Here is a 15,430-nt window from a genome sequence, read left to right as displayed (position 1 = left end):
TAAATGAATGTGGCTGTGTTCCCATAAGACTTTGTTTACAAAAGCAGGTGGAAGGCTGGATTTGGCTCATGGGCCATAGTTTGCCAACCCTTGGCCTAGAGTGCTTGTCCTTAACTACTCTGTATGTATTCTGCCTGCTCAGCCAATAATTTTCACCCTCAATAAGCAGTAGGTGTAGATGACGGTATGGTGAAACCTCTCAGAATTGTATGGATGAGAATGGCCTCATTTGTCTTCTGCTCTGACCTCTGCCTGCTATGGAGAGTCCAGACTGCTTATATATACTACCTGCCTCACTGGTATTAGCGCAGATCCCTGAATCCTTAATTTAAGGTGGTTTTCACCACCCATTACTGCTTTTTTACTTATTTATATTCCTCCTATTTGAAAGGTTTTCTGTAGGTTTTAGTGATGGTGGATAGTAAGGGAGGGCAAGTAGATGGTGGAAACTTTGGCTCAGCCTTCAGGATTTTGTCTTGGGACACTTTGCTGCCCCTCTGTTCAGTACCTTCTGAGTCTTGCTTTCTCTGCCTTCAGGGTGATGACTACAGAATTTAGTTTGATGAAGTTTTTCAATCCTCAATGAGAAAGGTCTTTAGGGGGTCTTGTCTTCTGTCCCCAGGTGACACAATACAGACTGTACTCTAGAATGTCTATAGACTCAGTTCTAGAGCTGAACCAGGTGGGGTCCATGAGAACTTTGTGGCTCTATTGGATAGATTCAACAGATACTTGCTGAACATCTACTATGGTCCAGGCACTGTGCTAAAAACTGGACAAATGAGATATAGTCCCTGAGCTCACAATGCTTATCATCTAGTTCAGGAAGTAGATATTATATACATAATCGCCAGAGGTATCACATAAATGGTGCTAAGTGCCACAGAGGGTGTGCATATTATTTTTTGGAAAGAAATGCCTTGCATGCAACAGGTCTTTGCAAAATAATGATTCTTTGCATGTGACTACGACAGTAGCCTATAAGTCCTTATTCCTGGCTTTTATTCTTATCCTGTGCATCTTACTTCTGTGGAACTGAAAAAAAAATGCTTCAATGTTTGGTTTTCAGTACAGTTAATATGACTAATCCCTAACATTTTTAGAATCATAAACAAGGAAAGAATTGCTCTTGCTGACACGTTCTCGTTTGATCACAAGGCTAGGATGTACCGCACCACCCAATTTTTGCCGATGGGCTGCTTTGTTCAGGGTGTGAGGTAGCTTATGTCCTTCAAAATTTTGAAGTTGTTAAAGTGGTAAAATAAGCAAAACCTTCCCACAAGCTGATTTCTGAGCCAGAAATTGAGCACTGCTTGAGGGTTTGTAGGGGGCTGTGGAGTCCATTCTCAGGGTTAGATCCTGGGATTTAGATCTCAGGGTTTATTACCTGGTCTGTGTTACTTACCCTTCAAAGCCTTATTTTTCCCATTTGTAAATAGATATGATAATAGTACTGCTCTCTTAGTGGTGTTGTGATGATTAAATGAAATTAGGCATGTAAAGCCCCTAGCACATGCTAAGTGGTCAATAAATGTTAAGTAACATTTGCTGTCATTGCTGTTATTACAAGACAAAACAGCAGAGAGCTCAACATAAAACTTTAGAAATGAGCAGTGCAAACATGGACATGTTTTTAAAAACGCACTGGGTTTCCTTATGTACGAAATGGGCTAAGAACTCTCATGGCTTGGGGTTTCTGTGAGGAGTAAATGAGAGAATGTGTACTGAAAGTTTGTATCGCAGCACCTGGCCCAGGGTCAGCCCCTTGTGAGTGGCAATTCTCATTATGGAAACAGGATAAGACCAGTTAGTGGAGGCTGGGCTCTGGCCAGAGGTCAAACATTCATCCAGGCAGGGCAGGGATCTGGAAAACCGCAGCAGGGGTTGGTAAGAGGAAGTCTGGGAATGCAGGTGTATTGAGGTCACCTCACCACAGGCTCATGGCTGATGTCCACACAGGAAGGAAGAAACAAGGACTCAGCCACAGAGATTGAACTTTGGGGGCAGGAAAAATGAGAAAAAGAGAAAACTGAGGGTTTGAGAGGAGAGGAGATACCATGCCAGGGCCCAGGCATAGCTGGCCGGGAATGCATGAGACTTCAGATCAAGACTGAATTCATGCTGTTCCACCAGCCGTGCTCCTTACTTCTTTGATTTGGGAGCTGAGCCCACACCTAGAGCCTGCAGGTGGTGGCTGGAGGAATTGGGGTGCTGGGACATTCCAGGCCAAGCTAGTGGCTTATCTGGTGGGTGATATAGTGACAGATATAAACACACGGGGTGGTGAATGGTGATAGGAAACAACCAAGGAAGCTGGAGACCACTTCCCAATTCTAGACCACAAGGCATTTGTCTTTTATTGGAGTCATGGATCAGGTATAAGACTTAGTGGAGGCAGTGGTCTTTGGAAAACCCATGCACGTAGAGTCTTTTTTTTATATACATTTATTTTATTTATTTTATTATTTTTGGCTACATTGGGTCTTTGTTGCTGCGCATGGGCTTTCTCTAGTTGTGGCGAGCAGGGGCTACTCTTCTTTGCGTTGCGCAGGCTTCTCATTGCCGTGGCATCTCTTGTTGCGGAGCACGGGCTCTAGGCACATGGGCTTCAGTAGTTGTAGCACGTGGGCTCAGTAGTTGTGGCTGGCAGGCTCAGTAGTTGTGGCGCACAGGCTTAGTTGCTCCATGGCATGTGGGACCTTCCCGGACCAGGGCACGAACCTGCATTGGCAGGCGGATTCCTAACCAGTGCGCCACCAGGGAAGCCCGCACATAGAGTCTTGATAGTGCAATGTGAGCATCTGGGTCTCTGTAAGTCCTGCCTTCCCCCATGGGGTGTTTCCTGGAGAGGAATACTGACCTCCTCTCTTCCACAGTCATAGTGAGCTCAGAGAGAAAAATTCTAAGATCGTAATGCCTGTTCTGTGAGTTGGCTTCTCTGTGATAACCCAAATCTTGCTCCCTGGGGGTCTGGAGGAAACAACCATAGCCCAGGGGTCTCCCAGGACAGCAAATGGTAGTAAACAAAAACAGAGCAGGAAATAGGATCAGGATGAGATGTATGGCTCCTCTGTTCATTAACTCTTCCAGTGGGAGTAGGGAGAGCAGTAGAGGCCAGGCCTGCAGAACCTGTTAGCCCTGCTGGGCATTTGGTGGACATGGAGTGGGTGAGAGAAGGACAGGGCTTCCTATAGTAAAGGAGGCCTGTGGTTATCAGGCCAAGGAGGTTGGTGACCACCTCAGCACAGTGTGCAGCTTCTCAGCTCACAGCACAGTCTGAGCAGCAAGTCTGACATTCTGATTCTTGACAGAGGGTGGCCAGTGCCCATCGTTGATGTCAATAAATATCATGTCAAGAGCAGGGCAATAGGGAAAACTAGAGGTCTTTCTTCTCAGGACTTACAAGGGCCAAATGCCTGGCACTTTCTACAGAAGGCTAATAGCTGCCTCATTGCCAAGATGAATCAGGGCCTCATTAGTCACAAGCAATGCTTGTTTCCATCACTGTGCACAAGGGGGCCTGGGGGCTGGGTTGCCCATCATGAGATGGTAGCCATGTTTGATGAGGACCTCCTAACTGTTTACAGACTTGAGGGGTGACGGTCAGTGTTTCTAGAAAGATTTGCATGGTTTGGTGCAGTGGTTCTCAAACTTCAGTGCACAGGAGCATAACCTGGGTGTGTCTAAGAAATTCAGATTCCTGGCTGGTTACCATGATGATTCTGATTCAGTCAGTCTGAGGGAGCTCTGGGAGTCTGTGTTTTTAATAAGCTCCACAGGTAATGCTGGTGCAGGTGGGCCATGAATCACAGTGTGAGGAATATGGGTATTGTGGGACGAGTCCTGGACTGGGACTCAGAAAAGCAGAGTTCTGGCCTTTGATTGTCCCCCAGTGTAGTGTGCAACCTTGTGCAAGTCACCTCCCATCTCCGGGCCTGTTTTCTCTGTAGAAAAAGAAGAGAGTCTCAACCCAAGCTGCACAATAGAGTCACAATAGTAACTAATAAGGAGCTTTGACAAAATGCTGGTGCCTGAGCTAGAGTGTCCCAGTCTAGCATGACAGGTCAACACATTGGGGTGACTTCGCCTGTGTATGCATGTTTAAAGAGTTTCCAGATGATTCTAATTACTGCTGGAGTTGAGAACTACTATCTAGGTGATGCCCAGGGCTGATTCTTGTTCTGGAATTCTGAACCTGTTCAACACTGCATTACCTATGCCTCATTTCTTCATTAATTCCTGACATGGAGCAAGAGTTTTCTACATAAACAACTTCCAGATAATTAAAAAGTACTCTGTTAAGCACCAAAACTTTCACCCTTCTTTGATTTCTCTTCTTATACAAACATCAAAATCTTTTTGACGATTTAAAGTTACCACTATGGGACGTCCCTGCTGGCGCAGTGGTTAGGAATCCGCCTGCCAATGGAGGCGACACGGGTTCGATCCCTGGTCCAGGAAGATCCTACATGCCACGGAGCAGCTAAGCCCGTGCGCCATACCTACTGAACCTGTGCTCTAGAGCCCGTGAGCCACAACTACTGAAGCCTGTGCTCCCTAGGGCCCACGCACTGCAACTACTGAAGCCCGCATGCTCTAGGGCCTGCGTGCCGCAACTACTGAGCCCTCATGCTGCAGCTACTGAAGCCTGTGTGCTGCAACTACTGAAGCTTGTGTGCCTAGAGCCCACACTCTGCAACAAGAGAAGCCACCGCAATGAGAAGCCCGTGCACCGCAACGAAGAGTAGTCCCCGCTCGCCACAACCAGAGAAAGCCCGTGCGCAGCAATGAAGACCCAGCGCGGCCAAAAATAAAGTAAAATAAAAAAAAATAAAATAAAGTTACCACTGTGGTCATTCTTTTGTGATTTATTCAATAAATATGCATTTGGCATCCACTGTGTTAGGGTCTTATGAAAAAATGTTATAGAGTAGTCAAAAGTTGGGTGGACCATGGGCCAGTAATAATAAAAATGATAACTAACATTTAAACATTCATCAAGTGCTTACTCTATGGTAGGCACTGTTCTGAGCACTCTACCTCATTTAATCCTCACAACCATCCTCTGAGGCAGGTACAGTTTATCCCCATCTTACAGATGGGAAAACCAAGTCAGAGAGAGATTCTGTACTTTCTCAAGTTCTCACAGCTGGTTTAGGCAGATCCAAGATTCAGATCAGTCCTCCATCTCTCTGTGTGTTCTGAAATAATGTTGTTCCCCTGCCCCTCAGTCTCTCTGTGTGTTCTGAAACAATGTTGTTCCCCTGCCAGAGCTTCAGTTTCCTCCTGTGCAGAGTGAGTCTGGGCCCCTTTGAACCCTCATACCTTACGAGTCCATGTCCACCCCCAGGTCCCTTAGGAGGTCCCTCACCTGCATCAAGGAGAGCCTGCGTATCTTCGTTGACCTGGGGGAGAGAGACAAGGCTGCCGAGGCCTGGCTTGGGGCTGGGCGACTCCACTACCTCATGCAGGAAGACGAGCTGGTGGAGCTGTACCTGCAGGTAGGCCTCCTGCAGAGCTTATCTGCTGACCTGGGCCATGCGGGGAGGCAGCTGTACCCTCCAAAGTGATCAGCTAGAACTAGGGAGAGGTGATGTCCTCGTCAAGCCCTTGGAGGGACAGTCAACTCTGGGCTGCTCCCTGAACCCAAGATGGAAACCAAGGTGGTCTGGCAGGCTGAATACAAGCAGCAAAGGGCCAGTCCCCGAGTCCCATATGCATGTGTGAGCTCGCAAAGAACATGGTGGGAGACTCGTTCATCTGTCATGTCAGTTTTATCCATTTTTCCAAAACTTGACACACACCTTGACTTCAGGGTTTTGCTGCAGTTTGAGGGAAGGTTGACATGTGTGTGATATTAACATTATTGTTCTTTTATGATTTTTTAGTTTGCATATCTTTAATATCTGAGATATAACATAGTATAGTGATTAAGTACCTGGGCTTTAAAAAAGATAGGTGTGGAATCAAATCACAGGGCCATTGATTATGAACCGTGTGACTTTGGGCTTGCTACGTGAGCTCTCTGGGCCTCAGTTTCTTCATGGCTGGACCTGTCTCTAATAAAGATTAGGTATAACATTTGCATAGTAAACATATGCATATAAACATTAACTAAGTGCTTGGGACCTAGTAAATGCTTAATAAATTGTATCTCATCATCATCATTATATGTACAATACTGACACAATGGTATATAATATTTGCTCCATCAAAAATATGCCTGTTATCTTTTTTTCCTTCCCATTTCTCGTTTTCTCCCCTTTTACTCCCCCTTACTCTATTACTTACAATCGCACAAATTCACTTCCACCGAGACTTAATAATGGTTGTATAGCATTGATTGAAGCCTTACTATGCATGGGAGACTTTGCTAAACGCTTCACGTGCTTGATATAGTTTAATCCTCATTACAAATGCAGCAGGAGTCTCTACTGAAATTCCCATTTTACAGATGACACTCAAGGAGGCTGAGTAATTTGCCTAAAGTGATACAACTAGTAAGTGGTTAAAACTGCACACCAGCAGTGTGACTTAAAGCTTTTACTTGCAGACTCTATTCTGCCTTGGGATTTTAGAGCTGGAAGAATTATCAGAGAGCAGACAATTCAGTCTTGCCTTTCTGTCTCCGGGAGACAAATGTCCAGAGGGAGCTATTGGGGTTGTTCATTGCTTGGTGGCAGAACTCCTGACTCTAGGATTCCATCTCACTGCTTCTATCTTTGTGTAGCAGCATATGCAATAAAAATAACTGAGGGATATTGCCCCAGTAATTCACTGTCCAGAACTGGTCCCAGGCACCCACAACCCTAGACTGCCACCTGACTTGATGTTCTGCAGTTATTCCCACTGAGGTGAATAATTTCTACCTAAGGATATTTGAGGTCCTGTGGCTGTGCTGCAGATGTTGTGGTACATTTTCTACTTTCTCATCACATTTTGTTTAGGTGCAAATGTGAAGTAGCTTGTTCAAGATAAAGGGGTCATAGGGGCCAGGAGAAGGGTAATGGGCTGAAAGATACTAGCATTTGTTTGCCACTAACTATTGATGTAAACTTGAAAGCTCCTTATTCTCAGCCTCAGTTTCTCCCTCTAGGAACTGTAGGTGTTGGATGAGATCACTTTTTCCAAATTTCAGTCATTTACACATCAAGTTTATAGTTTTGCCATATCCAGGTACCTCTGTACCATTATTTACTTATTTTTCTTTGACTCAACTTCAAATCAACTTAGCTTTTTACACTAAACAATGCTATCTAAAAGCAGAGGTTTTGAATATGATTAATCTTTTTTTCTGAAACACATTAAAATAAATACTTAACTATTACAAGATGTTTGTGTGCTGCTGAAAACCATTTCTAGGGCCACCAAAGTAATCTCTCATAGCATGGTGGGGAAATGCTGGACTAGTGAATCTTACTAGCCTTATGAGTGTAAAGACAATTTAGGGTTCAGGGAACTTTAGCAGAGGGTTAAGCTAGATGGTCAGGATCTCATTCTTGCCAGTCCTGTGGACATTTGGAAAGTCCTTCTCTCTGCCTTTGACAGCAGTCTCTGTCCCACTCAGGCAGCCATCCAGAAAGCCCTGAAGTCAGAGGAGCCCTCCCTGGCTCTCAGGCTCTACGAGGAAGCAGGTGATGTGTTCTTCAATGGGACCCGCCACAGGCATCGTGCGGTGGAGTATTACCGAGTAAGTTGTGGGCTGCACAGTCAGCAGTATCCCTAGCTAGGTTCTGGCACAAACATGGGCAGGGCCACTTGGACTTCGCCTGGCATCCCCTTCCCCTGTCTTGCTGGTATTTGTCTTCCCTTCCTCATCCAATGCCCACAGGCTCTCCCTGTCTTCAGTCTAGCAGGCTCTCAAAGAAGGAGCTGATAAACTCTGTCATTCTCAGGCTTGATAAATAAAGTATCTTTCCTGACAGAATATATCATAATAATTACAACTTTTGGGTGCATAGTACTTTACAGTTGGTAGCACACTTTTATGTTGACCAGAATGTTTCTATGTACATGGTATGGTGGGAGATGATTGGTCCATGGGTGAGCACTTGCTTTACTATGTTTTCATTAAGTATGCATTAGAATATATTTAAAAAATTAAAGATGTATAATACCAGTTCATCAAACCTATGCTATCACAGATATTATTGCAAAGAATGAGGCAAGAAGTAGAAGACAGTTGATTTAAGAAATAATACTAATTAAATAAATGTCCAGATGTTAAGCAGATATGTGAAGAATCATAATTGTTCATCACTGACTGAAGTTTGGGAAAACTCATTATCTTATTTGATCTTAATATTTCACTTATTCGGATACTTACTCATTCGCTTGTTCAATTGTTTATTCAGTCATCAAACATTCATCAAGACCCAGTATGTGCCAGGCACTGAGCTAGGGGTGAACAAGAAACATGTCCCTGACTATTGAGGTGCTCTTGGTCATATGCATTTTATAGATGAGAAAACTAAGGCTCAGAGAGATGAAGTGACCTGCCCAAAGTTCTATCATAATAAAAATAATAGAAATGACTATTTACTGGGGACTCTCAGACACTATGCACATACTCCACGTATGTACTTTGTAGATTAGCACTGTGGGCGCTAAGGGAACGTGTAGCTGGCGGGTGAGTAACTTCTCATGTGACCTTGAGGAAAGTCATCATCCCTTTCCTGCTGTCAGTTTCAGGGAGCCTGATGACCTCTAGTTCTTCCACCTCTGAGGTCCGGGCAGAGCAACCAAGAGCAAGGACCAGGAGAGCGAGTTGAGAAAAGCCGTGCATGGAAGGTGCCATCTCCCCCTTGGGTTTAGTCACTGCCATCCCTCAACCCCTGGCAGTAGGATGCAGTATAGCCTCCTAGAGTATGGTATGTGCCAATGATTCTCAGGTAGACTAAGGTTCCTTGTGCCTCTGTTCTCAGGCTGGGGCTGTTCCCTTAGCAAGGAGGATGAAGGCAGTGAAAACCGAGCTCCGGATTTTCAACAAGCTGACAGAGCTGCAGATCAGCCTGGAAGGCTATGAGAAGGCTTTGGAATTTGCCACCTTGGCGGCCAGACTCAGCACAGTCGCAGGTTGGTGGTCCTAATTGTCCAGGGTATTGAATGGGAGGGGGTAACACTCCCTAAGGAGGGACAACAAAGTTGTAAGCGCATAGGCTCTGGAGTCAGACTCTGTGGGTTCAAATTCCAGGTCGAAGTGTCAGGGAGCCCCCAGTTAAGCAAGCTACTTAACATCTATAAACCTCAAGTTTGTCATTGGCAAATCAGGATTAAAAATGGCACCCACAGCATGCAGTTGTTATGAAGACCGATGATAATACAGGTAAAACCCATAGCACAGTGCTTGGTACATAATAAGTCCTTGATAAGTGTTACCTGTGCACACTAATTATTATATTATAGTTGGTATTATTGGTATTATTCTGAGTCCAGGGTAAATGGTATTTTATCCTATGCACAGGCAATGCCCCATTACAAAAGCACTGTGCCTTAACTTTTTAATTAGTTAATTATTAGTCAAGTACACATTTTCTTATGGAATTGAAATGTAAATGAAGGTCAGATTCCTGTTAACCTAACTCCCTCAGTAGCTGAAATACTTGTATTTACAACAAAAGCTAATGAGAAACAATGTAAGTCATTAAAACAGAAAAAAAAGAGGCAGAATGAAAAAAGATAAACTCATCTTGAATGTTGGTGCTTGAGGAAAAGCAGGTTTTATTAGAGGAGGATTGATTAGATGTAAAGGCAAATGGAGTCTTCTGTGATAATTCTAGAAGGGACCTCTGGGCATTCTCAAGGGCATGAGATGTGGATGGTACTGGACTTTATTGTATTTAATTGCACTTCAGAGCTCTCTCTCTTTTCCTACCTCTCCCTTTACTGCAGAAAACCTTATTTGTGCAACTGTCTGCTAATCTCAGGAAGACCTTGGGGGCCCAGGCAGCTCCCTCTGGAGCATTCTTTGTCCTTCCTTGGACAGAAGCTGAAAGGAGGCTATATCCACCATTTCATGTGATTCCCTGTGACTGGACTTTTCCATATCAGAGGGTTGGATTTTCTCTTTTAGCTTTGGCTTTTGGCTCTTTGAAGCCTAAAAGCGATGTTTTTAGATTGCATCAAATAGCCACCTTGCAAATACTCCAAAAACACAATTGGAAGCATTTGTTCTCTTTAAATGCTACTTTGTGTTAAAGGAGTTACTTATTGAAACAAGAAATCCACCCAAAACCAGAACAAGTCAAAGATCCCTTAGACACCAAGATTCTAAAGCATGAGTTAAAAGTGAATGGATCTCTGTAGCTTATTTGAGACTGAAAGCTGGTGAAGGGTAGGGGGTGACTAGGGGCTGCTGATGACAGCCCCAGAGAAGAACTCGGAAGAGAGAGACTTTCATGTGGAGAAAACATTTGTTATATGAAGTTATTCATTGTCCGAAATTCTTAGCTACTCCATCGAGCTAGTCTTGTCACCATTCCCATCACAGAGATTTGGAAATAATTATTTCCCAGAATTCTGAGTTACAGTGACATCCACAATGAAAAAATGTTCCTCAGGAATTGTCCCAGGAAACCTTGTCCAGAACACATACTCCACTTAGTCACTCTCACAGATCCCTGTGTTTTCTTTTGTAGCACTTATCACAGGTGTAATCTTACCTTTGTGGGATTATTTAAGGAATGTCTGTGTCCTGTGAGATAGTAAGCCTCATGTGGGCAGGACTTCTGCTTTGTTTGCTATGTCCCAAGCTCCGTCCCTGATACCTAGTAGATCTTCAAAGAATTGTACAGAATGAATGAGTGAACTAATGATGCAAAGTGTTGGCTTCAGGATATCTCTCTCAGTCTTCCAATTTCTAGGAGATCAGAGGCAGGAGCTGGTGGCCTTCCACCGTCTGGCAACTGTGTACTATTCCCTGCACATGTACGAGATGGCTGAGGACTGCTACCTGAAGACTCTGTCGCTCTGTCCACCCTGGTTGCAGAGCCCCAAGGAGGCCTTATACTATGCCAAGGTGTATTATCGCCTGGGCCAACTCACCTTCTACCAGCTGAAGGTAAGAGCCAGGCTTCCAAGGTCATCTGAGAGCTACAGTCCAACTATATTCTTTCCTCACCCTGAGCCTTCAGGGTAAAGTTGAGAGGGGTAAGATGGGGAGTGTTGTCTCATAGGGTGGGGAGTGGCTCCTCTGGGAATGCAATGACTCTTTTCACTTAGCCCCCTTGGAGACCTCAAAGAGGCTCCCATCTCTGCTGAGGAGACAGGCCCTAGTTCTTCTCTTTCCTTGCCCTGCTGTGACTTCTGGGCCCACTTCATCTGTCAGGCACTATGGGAACATTGGTCTAGTGCCTGTGAGCTCCTCTAGGACCTATGAAAATATATGAGACCCAAAACAATGCATGAGACCCCCAAACAAAAGAACTATAAGCTCCAAAATTAAAATCAAAATTAATTCTTAACTGTATGTCTAAAAATGTTATAGATTAATTAGTCAATTGCAACTCACTTCTTATAAAGTTGTATAAACTATTTTAGGAGAAATCTAGGTACGTGTTAACATGTTTGAGATAATAACATGCAGGGTCTTAGAATGTAAGTAAGCCTAGGTCCTAAGAAGACCATAGCCCTGACTCTCCTGTTTGCTCTGCTGGAGTTGAATCCAGAACTTATTTTTCCAGCCACTTCTAGAACTGTGTGTGTGGTCTGTAATTCTCAGTTACAATTCTGGCCCTTGAACCTTGTCCCTGGGCACTGGCTGCCCTTACCAGAGGTCTCTGTCTGCTCCAGCACAATGCTTAATCTCTTCATACAGTGGCTTCTGAGTCACTCCTGTGTTTGGCCCCCAGGGGACCCTTAGGGCAGCTCTGTTGTCTTTTTCTTATTTGCCAGAGTGTTTCTGGCCTAAATTTATTATTGACTGATGAGGGTTAACGGGAACCAGTCATCCCTTTTTGAGTCTCACCGGAGGAACCACCTGTTCTGCATCCCAACCATTAGGGAGGGACGATGGGGTAGTGAAGGACTCCCCCACAGTGAGCTTGCCTTTGTCCCACAGCTCCCAGGAAGTGGGACAATGTATGTGTGATCTGATTGCATCAACTGAGGGCTCTAGGGATTTCAAGGGAAAGAGCTCAACTCAAAGTAGCTTAGGCAAAGCAGGAGATTTTATTGGCTCAAGGAACAAGGAAGTTCAGGTATAAGTTTAATTTCAGGTAGTTCTGGATGCTGGTACTCAAATGTCATCATGGATTTCCCCACCTCTCTCTGTATCTCTTGGCTCTGAATGTTTCTGCTTCTCTCTGTTTCTTGGCCTCTTCTCCTCCAGTTATTGACAGGCTCAAGCACCCATCTAAAAGGGTGAGCAACCATTTTCTCTGTTAGATCACACTTAAAAGGTCCCAGAGAGTGACTTGGGACAGGTCAGCTTGAGTCATTTTCACATACCTGAAGCTCTGTGCCCAGGGTGATGCTGCTTCATGATTGTCTGAGCTTGGGTAAGGTGCCATCCCTGTGCCTGAGGAGGAGGGCCGCCAGGGTTAGCACTGTCACAGAACTGCATTGGAGTTGGTAGGAGGAATTCCCCCAAGGAACCAGGAGAAGAGGGTGGGAAAGGATGTCAGGCAGACAAAAGCTAGTGTTCTTAGTTTTTCCTGCACTGCCTCTTAGCCTTTCCTGGAAATGTCTGCTAATGCTATCTCTTCTCTGCCCCCATGCTGGGGGTTAGGATGCCCACGATGCCACTGAATACTTCCGGCTGGCCCTGGCTGCAGCAGTCCTGCTGGGTGACGAGGAGCTGCAGGACATCATTAGGACCAGGCTGGACCACATCTGCCAGAGCCCCCTCTGGCATAGCAGCCCCTCTGGGCGCTCCTCAGAGAGGGCACGGTGGCTGAGTGGCGGGGGCCTGGCCCTCTGAGGACAGCTGTCCCATCTCTGACCAGTTGCATGGTCAGAAGCTACCTCTCTGCTCTAGGCTGTTAATCTGGGGGCGGGGTTCAAGTCGTCACCTGGCCCAGCCTCTCATCTCAGAATGGGAAGAGCATAGTCCAGAGGGAGAGGGCTCATTCCAGGTCACACAAGGCATGGACGGTGGAGCAGGGATTAGGGGTCCTGGCTTTGTGTCTAGAACCTATCCAGTAGACTGTGGCCCTTCCACACATACAGACCATGAAATGCACTTTCTAGACACACAGTTCTAGAGAAAATGAGACCCCTGCCCCTAGAAAAGCTGTCTCCTTCCCTCAGGGAAGAAATCAGGCATTGCACTGGAGAGAAGACCAGCCCATTGGACTTTGTTCCCTTCACTGACTTTTCTCAGGGAAAGACCCCTCCCCTTGCCAGCAGAGAAACTAGTCAATTGTTTTTTTTCTCTATTCAACCGAGAGGGGGTGCCACTCCTCCTGTCACGGGGACTGGCAGGAGGGAATTCACCATGCTATTAGCTCAAAAGACACAGCCTCAGAATGGCCAGGTGGAATGCACGGGAGGTGAGGTCTGATGTGGAGGCACCATCTCCATCCTGCCCCAAGGCTCTGCTCCCTCATAACCTCCCATAAACCCAGGAGAAGGCTCCGAAGCGTCAAAGCCTAAAATTGAGCACTAAGGAAGTTATGACGTAAATTACATGTAAATAGTGTATATTATTAAATATTGCTCATTTACATTTATTCACACATTTGTCTCCTTAATAAGAGGGAAGATGAAAACTAGTTATTTTTCCATATTTTATTAATTATCTATGAGTCACTAGGTCCGGCCCACACAGATAGCGAGGGCATTACCAAGGGTGTGGATGCCAGGAGGTGGGGAGAAGCTGCCTACCACAGTATATGAGTCCCTTGATGACGGAATCAGGAATTTGCTAAGGCAGTGAGCTCCAAGTATGGTCCACTGACTGGCTGGGCCAGCAACATCAGCGTCACCTCTGAGATTGTTTGAAATGCGAATTTCAGGCTCCACCTAAGACCCCTGAAGCACAGTCTCTGGGGCCAAGGATCCCTGGCTTTACCCTGTTTTCCAGGTGATTCTAATGCACACTGAAGCACAAGAAGCACTCCTCTGGAACCATGGTTCTCAGAGAATGTGAAAAAGAATCACCTGGGGAACTTGCAGAAAATGAACTTTCTGGTTACCCCAGTAATTCTGATTCAGTAGGCCTGGGAGACACCCCAGGAACATGCATTATTAACGAGCATCTCGAATGACCCTGATGCTGGTGGTTCACTCTTGCTCGGAAATGTGGACACATGTAAGAGCTAGCTATAGGGATCGCCATCTGACCCCCAACAGCTTAGATTTACTGTTAAGACCCTCTGCCTTTACTTTCTATCTCCTTGGAGCAACCAGATGATTGGTGGTGTGGTGGGGTGGGATGGGGGTGGTGAGTTGAGTCAATAGTGCACCTTCTAGTCACCAATGCTGTGTACATACTGGTACATCTTATTTTCTCTTAGGAGCTTGGTTGGTTGGTAGAATGCTCTCTACTCTAGAGTATTCTTCACCAGAAAGGAAATGAAGTAACTTAGCCCACTACCACGTAAGATAGATGTGGTTTTGCTCCCACCACAAACCATAAAATCCCCAAGGGAGGGATGTTGAAGATGAGTCTAACCTCCCATGCAGAGTCCTTTCAACAACATTCCTGGGAGACCGACGGGGCACATGCATGCCAGAATGGTTAACAAATCTCGTGCTTGCAGAAGGCTTGCTTGGCTCTGGGACCCATGCCATGAACTATTCCCCATTTGTCTCAGGTTACAGACCCTCTCCCTTTTCCTGACTGACTTATTACTCTCCTCTGGCCAGATGCCAATTTCTGTCCCTCTGATAGTGTGGTTCCTATAACTGGTATTGGCTGGTGGGTGGAGAGTAAAGAGGGTCATTACCATACTTAATGTGATTTAATGTTTTATTTTTACATTAAGATTTTTCTTCTCCCCATCAGCTACATCTTACCGTTGGCTCACATTGAGCTTATCATTTGAAGTCTCTTCTCACATGAGTTTCTGTTTGGCCAGATATTTCTCAATTTTTACAAGTATACATATATATATGTATATATATATACACACACACGTAAATACATATACATATATACACATAAATCTATACATGTATGTATCTGTACATGTATATCTATACATATACATAAATACCTACACACATATATCTTACATGTATGTATCTATACATGTGTATATATACATAATACACATATATACATAAATACCTACACACATATATCTATACATGTATGTATCTATACACGTATATATATACAAAAGTATATATACACATAAATACCTACACACACATATATCTATACATGTATATATATTTAGGTTAAGGGCATTATATCTACCCATTTTATACTTCATTGGGAAATTTGGTTAGACTTTTCTGATTCTGTGTACTTTTTAAAATTGAA

The 15,430-nt window shown here is 44.8% G+C and overlaps 1 protein-coding gene across 1 annotated transcript in view; it reads left to right on the top strand.

Annotated features, from left to right (window-relative positions):
- SH3TC2 (SH3 domain and tetratricopeptide repeats 2) overlaps positions 1-15,142 on the top strand; it is a 65,267-nt gene extending 50,125 nt beyond the window's left edge. The window contains exons 13-17 of the mRNA XM_022590052.2: positions 5,351-5,501; positions 7,568-7,690; positions 8,925-9,075; positions 10,863-11,059; positions 12,728-15,142. Coding sequence (XP_022445760.2) covers positions 5,351-5,501; positions 7,568-7,690; positions 8,925-9,075; positions 10,863-11,059; positions 12,728-12,919 — 814 coding nt within the window. The 3' untranslated portion in view covers positions 12,920-15,142. The remainder of the gene's footprint in view (positions 1-5,350; positions 5,502-7,567; positions 7,691-8,924; positions 9,076-10,862; positions 11,060-12,727) is intronic.
- The last annotated feature ends 288 nt before the right edge of the window (positions 15,143-15,430 follow it).

This window comes from Delphinapterus leucas, chromosome 3 (genome assembly GCF_059928025.1).
Source record: "Delphinapterus leucas isolate spDelLeu-1000000601 "Yukka" chromosome 3, BTC_Dleu_Yukka2, whole genome shotgun sequence".
NCBI lineage: Eukaryota > Metazoa > Chordata > Mammalia > Artiodactyla > Monodontidae > Delphinapterus > Delphinapterus leucas.
Note: the sequence above shows the minus strand (reverse complement) of the source record. Positions and strands in the feature narration are given on the sequence as shown.